Source organism: Quercus robur, chromosome 9 (assembly GCF_932294415.1).
Source record: "Quercus robur chromosome 9, dhQueRobu3.1, whole genome shotgun sequence".
Lineage (NCBI taxonomy): Eukaryota > Viridiplantae > Streptophyta > Magnoliopsida > Fagales > Fagaceae > Quercus > Quercus robur.
This window is the reverse complement of record NC_065542.1, coordinates 48,252,395-48,262,432: the sequence shown is the minus strand read 5'-3', so window position 1 is coordinate 48,262,432 and position 10,038 is coordinate 48,252,395. Positions and strand designations below refer to the sequence as shown.

At 33.1% G+C, this 10,038-nt stretch overlaps 1 protein-coding gene across 1 annotated transcript; it reads right to left on the bottom strand.

Annotated features, from left to right (window-relative positions):
- Window positions 1-8,264: 8,264 nt before the first annotated feature.
- On the bottom strand, window positions 8,265-9,690 carry LOC126698806 (uncharacterized). The gene is made up of 2 exons (XM_050396264.1): window positions 9,364-9,690; window positions 8,265-8,832 (listed from the first exon to the last, which is right to left on the bottom strand). Exons 1-2 carry the CDS (start codon window positions 9,484-9,486, stop codon window positions 8,548-8,550), a joined length of 408 nt encoding a protein of 135 aa, XP_050252221.1. The 5' UTR covers window positions 9,487-9,690; the 3' UTR covers window positions 8,265-8,547.
- Between the last annotated feature and the right edge of the window lie 348 nt (window positions 9,691-10,038).

Here is a 10,038-nt window from a genome sequence, read left to right as displayed (position 1 = left end):
GGGCTATTTGTCGGTGGGTTTTATGGGCTTATTATTTGTATCTTTTTTGGTTTGGGCTTTAATTGAGCCAAGCCCAATCCTGACCTTCCAGAGCATTCTCTTCATCTCTCATCAAGCCCAACCATTTCATCCTTCTTTTCATCACCTACAGTTTTTGATCCAATATGTACAATCAATTATCCGGCCACCAACAATAAAATATTGGTAAAGCAATTCATCAAGAGATAAATAGTGATATAGGAAGCCCAAGTCTACGTCTTTTTGTAACCAAATAATTTTTTCTTAAAGAATATAACAAAAATTCACGACAATTTCATAACATTCCCCATATTAACTATCATATAAGAGTTATAAAATAAAAATAAAAATTAATAATAGATTGTGATGGTCCTAGGTATGAGGTGGTAGGCTAATTTATAAATAAATATATATATATATATATATATATATTTTAAATCTACACAATTTCATAATATTCCAACTATTCATATATTTTTCTCTTCATGCTGATTTGCTAAGTGGGTATGTGGTTGTTTAACTTTACATTATCTTGTATTTTGGTTTGTTAGTTGCTGGGATTTTTTCCCCGATCTGCATATTTGGGTAGTCTCAATCTTGCTGGTTGTGTAGTTTGGTCTATTTAGATATTGTTGCTGTTGGGAGTTCGGAGTTGTTTGTTGTAGCCCTTGTTGCTTAATAAATTCACTTGATCAACATAAAAAGAGAGATAGAGGAAAAAGGGGGGGTGGTTGTTAAGTAAGAATGTCCCTATCGATCATTTCATTTTTCTCGTTTAACGTCCCTATCTGGACTGGTACATGCTGTTCAGTTGATTGCCATGCATAGTATCATTTTTGTAAGAATTAATAGCTTTTAATAGTTTTAGAGGTTGAGAACTCAAATCCGCCAAGTAAAGAGTTAGGTTTCTTTTACTTTTCCGAACTGTTTTTTTATAGGAGACTCTCAATCCATTTCGGGAACCAGGCAAATTGTTTGAATTAGTCCACATGATATAGATAACAACTATATATACTAAGCCAACTAAAACATTATTATATATTGATACATAACACCTAAGCAATTTTGTCATCAGATTGCCAAACTTACAAGTCTCTCTCCCTCATGACTTGCATGTTCTCCACGATAGCGATCGAATAAATACCCAATATTACGGTTCATTGAACCAATCCAGTGTATCAAATGAAAGCCCTCGATCATCATCAATCTCCCTTTAGGTAACGTACGTACTCAATTACTTACATGTGGGTGATTCTTCTAAGATAACAACATGAAGCATAACAAGCTAGCCACACAATTTATACACAATCATAAGAGAATATTTTTTAGGTGATCAACCAGCTCTTATTTCGATTTCCGGATCAAGCTCTCATTCCTGGCACACATTTTTTCACTTATCAATCAGCAAATGAAAAGAACACGTGTAAAATTGTAGTGTACCTAAATTTTCTGAAGCAATAGTCAAGCTCAAACAAAAAAGAGAAACAAGAAAATAGTGCGGAAATCGGCACATACCCATCACAAAAGGTTGACGCAATTGCGTGGAAATTAACATATTCCCATCACATTACGTTAGGCCGGGGATTGGCTCCACTTGTTTTTGTTAAAGATTTGTGATTGAATTATGAGCAAAAGAATGAAAAAGAGAGCACATGCGGAGGTTTATGTAATTCAGCTTAATGACATACATCCACGTGATGATAATGGTTAACACCAATAGTTAGGAGCTAGTTGAGTTAATAGATGAAGGCATCATGTGATTGGCATCATTAAAAACACGCGTGACCTGTTGCATGAGGCTGACAAGGCAACTAATGTGACATCTATGCTAACTAATTGATATGACAAGATCTTGTGTCATTAACATGACATTATATTAATGAAGGGTATAACATTTGTCTTGCATGCCAAAACTATCCTATATCAATACTTTGCATAGAATTACATTATTGAGAAGAAATGTTATGTGACTAAAGTTGACATAACAACACAGTGTGATGTGCGTCATGGCATTTTTTTTTTTATACGCTACTCATTTATCACCAAACTTGTTATAGCATTACAAAATGGTGCAATCTACGAGAATGATTATTGCAGTGAATAGTGAGTGATAACAATTTTGTAAAAATTGTATTATATTAACCATTCATTTTTTTATTATTATTAATCAATATAAAACTTCACTCGCATATGTGTACTTAACGATCTCTCCCTTAATTATATGTGAGATTTTGCCTTTTTGTGGTTAACAACAAGTCCTATTATCTCCATTTTGCCTATGGGTTTTTTCCTTTATTATCATGTCATCTATGGCCCTCTCATACGCCATTTTTCTCCGAATCCAACCACGTGGATCAATGCACAAGGTGACCTTCTGACACACACATAGCACATGGCACATGGCACCACACAAGTCCTCTCTCCTTTAGTCTATCTTGTGCGGTTGTGGCATGAGAAAGAGAATACGCGGTAAAGATATATACTTTGAGAAAGAGAAGGAAGAATGCTTTCTTTTCTTTTCTTTTCTTTTTGAGGGAAAAGAATGGGATTTATAAACGCAGGTATATTAGAATTGACACCACATTAGCAAATTTTCTTGTGCTTATCACACAAAACATTCTTGTCAATGGTGTTCTCGTGACGCTGCTCCAAGCTGCAAAAGGTGCATTGGTTAAACTATTTTTGTGCTTGACTAGTCACAAACATAATCATACTTATTCGATTCGTAAGTGCTTACGTGACACTACTACTCCATGCCGCAAAATGTGAGACGATGTATGGCCAATGAGACGAGTACATGTAATATTGGCTTAGTTTGTGTGCAGACCTGGTATGAACTTAATTGTTTCATTGTTTGTACCTAGCTAGTATATATGTTTTCCATTGAAGAAAGATTCCACTTTGCAGTCCTATTCTAAAAACTTGTGTCATGTTTGCTAGTTTTGGTAGTGAAAAGAAGCTATCATTACCTATTGCCCCTAAAACTTGTCAGGGAATTGGAGAACCAATTTAGAGGGAAGGATGTGGCAGAGATGTTACAATATCATGCTTTTGTTAATTGAAACGAATCAGTTGATAAGCTCCAGAGCTTAAATATTATAGTGTTTTAGTCAAATTTAATAGTGGGACTGATGCATTTTGATTGTTTGGATAGAAGGAAATGAGTCTACTACTTCAGGGCAAAACTTGTTTTCGGTGCAAAACTTCTAAACCTTCGCTTGAAGTTGTCTTTGCATTCAAGGTGACCCAAATTGAAACTTACATAGGTATATTATAGTATAATATTTCGGAAGTATAATTATATAATACTCTCTCTTTTCGCTAATAACAAATTTCATTAATTGAATTCATAATAAGGCTTCTATTTATGTAAAAGGAGAAAAATAGACATTATTGTACTCTTCAAATATTGCATAATCTCCAGATCTACCAATAATTGTAGTAAAGACATCATTAAAAAAATTGATGTGCATGCATTGATTGATGTACATTCTATGTACACGTTCTTTTATTGCACATTACGAGCATGTTTGGCATGAGTTTTAATTTTTAGTTTTTAGTTTTTATGTACAGTTTTTTAAAACTTCATTTTTTTTCCCATTTTTTCCTTATTTTTTCAAATTTTTTTGAAATATAAGTATATTTTAGTACACTTTTAGCAAACAGTTTTTATTATAAAGCTAAATAAACTACTCCCAATTAGACATTACATGTCATGTCATATTGGTATAATTTAGATCATTGTTAATGTGTTGTTACTACTTAGGAATTATTTGCTCAAAAATTAGGTGTTTAGATCTTCTAGTGTTTGTGTCGGTCATCTTTATTTTCAAGATTTCAATGCAAATCTTGGTATCGATGGACTGGTTAGCATCATACGGTGAGTTTTGATTGCTTTTGTAGATTTGTTTTTCGCAATCTTGGAAAGCCAACTTTTTATTTAAACTTTAAAGGACGATATATTCTACTATAGTTGCTTGCTTGATTGCTTTTGTAAGTTGTTTTTCACAATCTTAGAATGCCAAATTTCTATTTAAAGGACAATTTTATTATAATTGCTCTTTTCATAATTCTACTTTGGCGGCAATTGAGAACGAGTTGCCAACTGCCAAGGGTATTTACCTTATGTTGTGGATACGAAGAAACAGTATTGTAAAACTTGATGATATTTACATAGTGTGCAAAGCTTCCTGAAATTTTTTCAAAGGAAATGAAGATTTAAACCATCAATTAATCAATATATATATATATATATATAATTTTTTATAAGGACTAAAAGTTGGCACTTTGCCCACTTGAGGTTTATTTCGTTAGGCTTCTGTAACCCATCTTTGTACTTTCACCGTTAAAAACACAAAAAACATAACAAAAACATAAAAATCTAAATCTAAAAGCATATTTCTTAAAATGGTGAAGTTTTAGCTTAAAAACATTCTTCCTCTTCATAAGAACATAAGTCTATCAATCGAAACAAAACTGTCAAGGGGATAGAAAAGATTGAGAAAGAAATTTGAGGTGTGTTCCATTCCTTCCGATTTCTCTCAATTTTGAGGGGAATGAAAATTTGAATTTTTAAGGGAATAGAAAGGAATGAATGTTTCCTCTTACTTATTTCATTTTTTCCCACTAAAACTCTCAAACAAAGGAATGAACTTTCCATTCCCTCTATTAAAATTCCCAAACAAAAGAAGGGAAAAATATTCTAAAATTATTCTTTTCGTTTCTTTCCTTTCTATTCCATTCCATTCTCTCCTCTTAAACGAGAGTCAAAGGATCAGTTGTTGGTACTGCCCTAGAATCCTCTGATTATCAAGTTAAAAATATGTTCTCTCAATTCTTAGTGAATGGAGATTAGGGTTTTTCTCATACTTGGAGTGATGGGTTGAATCCTCTATTGATGGGACCTTAAGGGCATTGATCTCTTTGATTTTTGACCCTTGATTGTAGCTAATTATCTTAATCACCTTCCTTTAATGAAGTGACAGATTTACATGATTTCCTAATGGAAAATCTGCTATTTCCTTTTGTGGTTATCCGTTTAAAGATCAAATATGACCTTGGCACTTAATTTTCCCACCTTATTGGTTGTCTTGTGATATGGAAGGTCTTCCATTGGGTGGACGAATTCATACACTGTCAAGGACAATTGCACTTGTTTCTCAACCAAAAAAAAGGACAATTACACTTTACCTCTATATATGGTTTGGACTGTTTTTTTTTTTTTTTTTTATAAGATAGTTTGGACTGTTTTAATATTATCTACATGTGATTTAAAAAGTATCACTTTATACACATGCAGGGATAGATCCAGGATTTCAAGTTAGAGGGTTGGAGTACAAGTAAAAGGAAAAAAAAAAATCCATATAATTATCTATATAGTATTAACAAACTATCATTTAAGACAAATACACAAAATCATTGTTTCTTAATATATTTAGATGCAATCATCTACCAACAATAACAAACAATACAATACACTATTATTTTTTTAGAGATGCTATGTCTACAACATTTTTACAACAAATTACAGGTGGTTAGTTGTTATTGGTTCAAATTTGAAACTAACACTAAAATTACTTTTTTGCCCTAACAATAACAACTAGTAACAACCTGTCATTTAGGATTTGTTGTAAAAATATTGTAAAAATGTTGTAGACATATCATTTCTCTTATTTTTTAATACATTATAGTTTAGTCATCTATGCAATCTCAATTGACAGATTTACTAGTTTTCAATTTATAAATTTATCTAATTAAAAAAATATTAATTATAGAATTTTGAGTTAGGAATATGGGCTAGTGGGCTAATAATCTTGGACACGTGTCCATCATCCAATGTGTCCAGTGGAAACTTCCACTGGACACAAGCCACACCCTAATGGGTAATCTATTACTACTCATTTAATTAGGCTACCCAATAAATCTTTACCCATTTAACTCTTTTTATTGGGTGGGTAAAGATTCATAGGCAAGTTAAATGGGTTTAGATAATTTTTCCACCTTTAACCTGCATCTACAATGGCTAAAACTTTTAGGTTTGATGGGTTTTTGTCTAGGTCTAATGGGCTTTCTTCAATCTCATGTGTTTGTTTTCTCTTGTAGAATTTTGACAGCAAAATAATAATAATAATAATAATAAATAAATAAATAAAAAATTAACATTATGTAGGTGAAGTTGGATTTTATTGTGATGGGTTTTCATTAATCTCATATCGGTTTGATGGGATTTTTTAACAGTATCTAGAAATTGCATGAGGAGGAAATGGATTAATCTAAAGGTAAAATTTTATAACACTAGCTATGCTATATAGTATTAAATGTTGGGCGGTTAAGAAGTAATATATTTATAAAATAAGCGTAGCTAAAATGATAATATTAAGATGGATAAGTGGAAATACACAAAAAAGATAGGATTTAAAATAAATCTACTTAAAGATAGGGGTGACCTCTATTAATAAAAAGATGGTGAAGTGTTTGCTTGAGATGTTTTAGTTATATTCAAAGGAGAGCAACTAATGAACTGATGAAAAATATTGAGTTGATTTAAGCTAAGGGAACAATAAACAGTAGAGAAAGACCAAAAATTACATTAGTCGATATAATTAAAAAATAGAAACATGTCAATTAAGGAATAAACAAAGAGCATGAATTTGAATAGAATATAATGGAGGTAAAAAAAAAAAAAATACATATGGCCGACCCAAACAAACCTGTTGAGAATTCATAACCAATTTCTAAAAAAATGGGACTAAAGATTTGTTGATGTTGTAGTTGTATGTCGAAGAAATGGGTTAAAATCATCAATCCCATATGTGCATTTTTTTTTTCATTTTTTGCCCTTGATTTGTGTGGTCACAGCCTTGGAGATATTGAATTTTCTTGAGCATATTCTGTATTGCTATGAAATTTCAAAGTAGATTCTGAAAACAACTTTTTTTGTTAGTCAAGTCAAAACAACAACCAAAGAAGGCATAATTATTTCAAATGCATATCTTCTCCATTTCTTCCCCACTTCAAACATCTTTATATCGGTGATCTTATTCCTATCGTAAGATGAGTTTGAAAGTTGTAGATTATTGCCCATTTAGTTTTCTAGTTTTGAAACTATGCCTCTGTTTGAATACAAATTATAAATGAAAATTATTTCACTATTCAACAACCAAAGAAGGCATAATTATTTCAAATGCATATCTTCTCCATTTATGAAACTATGCCTCCATTTGAAAGTATGTCTTTTTCAAACAACTCATTTTCAAAAAAATTTTAAAAAAAAAATGTTGTATCAAATGCATAGGCTATCATTATTCCAATAAATATGATACTTTGTAGGTCAAAGATTGCACTTCATTTGGTTGGGGTGAAAATGGGAGGGATGGAAAGGTGGAGGAGAAAATGAGGGAGAAAATGTTGTTTTCCCTTGTTTGGATCAAGAGAGAAAATATAGGAGGGAGAAAACAGAAAAGAAATCCCATGGATTCATAAATTTTCATCCCCTTGATTTTGGGAGGAAAAAAAAAAGGAGAAAAGGGGTCCCAATTCTTAAATTACGCATTAACTCTTCAAAAGACCTTCGAGTCAAGCGAGACAAGACCAGGTAACAATCGAGTTGTCGCTATCCTTCGTCATCCACAAAATCTCATGCTAATCGACTTGCCATCCTCAAATCTCTCAATGTCAACTTCATTGCCCACAAAATCCCACTGTAATCTCCTTCTCTATGTTGTGAATGCTCTCTGTGTGCCTTGGTTATCAGATCTATGGGTAGACGATGAATGTGTTTTGATTTATTTTATTTTATTTTATGTGCATCAATGTGTGTGTATAGTAGGGGTACAACAACCTGCATCTTCCATTATTTCATTTTTCTTTCCAATTAAATAAAAATGTTTTACATCATTCCATTTTTCCATCTTTTCAACTAAACACGATAGGGACAAATTAAAGTTTTTCTATTCCCCACTTTTCTATCTATTTCCTTTCAACATTTTCTATCTCCCTTTTTTTCATCCCAACCCAAATGAGAGAGAGAGAGAGAGAGAGAGAGAGAGGATTCCACTTCATAATTCACTCACTAATCTGAATTAAGAACGACAATTTTAGTGTACTCATCGATTCAAAATGTTTAATTTAAAAGAAATTGAAAGTGAAAGGAAAATTCAAATTGGTTAAAGACATAAAAGGAAAAAGGCCTAAAGTCACATGTCTTTTGGGGCAAACGATAGAGGACTAAAGTCATCTAGGAAAAGTAAAAGGAAAATATATGACTGCCATATGATCTGTCAGATGGATTTGATTCACTTTGACAAAACAGTAACAAAATCTATGAGAATAAATGCCAAACGCGCCACCCTTACTAGTTGTCAGTTACCATTTTTCCCAGAGTCCATGCAAAATTGCAATGAACTTCATACAAATTGAAACCCTTTCCTAAAAAGGTATAGCCTAAGCCTCTAAGCATATCATGACTTCCTACAACACCTAAAACATCCCCAATAAGCACAGATAGGTGGGCGTTTTTAATACATTGAATCAACCACTCTCGGTGCCATTATTGCCATTGAATAAGGTGTCGTTGTTGGTCTTCTGGCTTTGTTGCTTTGAAACTGGGTATTTGATAGCATTAAGTTCAACCTTCCTAAGAGCAGCTTTGCCAAGATCAATGCCACAGATGTCAGAAAGCTGAACAAGATACAGCAAAACATCAGAAAGCTCTTCACCCAGGTGCACTTTCTCCTCTTCTTTCCAACCAGGCAGTCCTTTTGGAACCTCTCCTTTCCACTGGAATATCTCAGATAGTTCCCCAACTTCACCAACCTGATCAAATATCACAACAAAAAATTACACTCTAAAAAAAAAAAAAAATTAAGAACATTACTACATATAAAAAAGGAAAAGGCAAAAAGCAAGATAATAACAGTGGGTTTCCAAAGATTTCTGTGATAAAAACAAAAGGGAAGATCTGTTTAATTATAAGGCTGGTGAAGTTTGACTCTGGTTAAAAAAACATTCACCTAAACTCGTGAAATAAGAAAAGTAAAAACGATAAGAAATACATAGTATATATATAAAAGAATAATGGAAGCCTAGCCCACTTGCAAGCAAAAGGTACCCCATTAGAAAATTATATGGTTGAAACATTGAAATCATTACTACAAATTCTCTCTCTGTCAATCCAAGTTGTATTTCTTTTGGTCAAATCTCCAAAAACCCGTAAAGAAAGTGAAAGAAACAAATATACAAAACAACAAATAATACATTTCTATGTCACCCTCCCTCTTTTTTGGATCATACAAAACAAAAGGCTTATAACAAAGCAAAGGGGGAGGATTGTGTTTATTTACATACCAGAGCCAAAAGGAGGTTTCTGGGGCTGTGAAACTGTTCCCAGTCTCTCTCCTTAGCAAACTCTACCATTTTCTTCTTGAGAAGATCAAGAGTAACACTTCCAGCTTCTTCTGGCCCAGTCATCTCTCTCCTCAGCAACAAAGAAAAATGACTGTCCTATAAAAAGAGAACCAAAACACACAGATTTGACAGTGAGAGACAGCTAGCTCTTATAAGCCCAAACCGACCAAGGACAAGTTTGTGCTCAAATTTCCTTGGGAAGGGGCTTGGAAAATTAAAAGAGAGAGAGAGAGACAGAGAGAGCCTAAAAAAACAAAGGGCTGCTTTGGTAGAAATAAAGGACTCCTTGGTTTTGTAAGACTTATAGCCCTCTTGGGGCTACCGACTACCGGGTATGGAGGTAGCCAGATCATGCATAAATGGCTAATTACTTGAATAAAAAAGGACACGTGTCGGTTTCCATATATTCTCGCCTCAGTCCTAGGTGAGCTTCGTGGCTTTGTAGGGACCATGTTTTCTTCTTCTTTGGTTTGATTGGCCATTAGAACTTAGAATATGTATTTGTGTATTGGGAGTGGGACCGCTTGTTCTGTCTCGGGAACTTTTCAATCAGACTGTGAATTCTGTATCTGCCATGTCATCACCATGTCAACACTCAACATTTATTTATTTTTG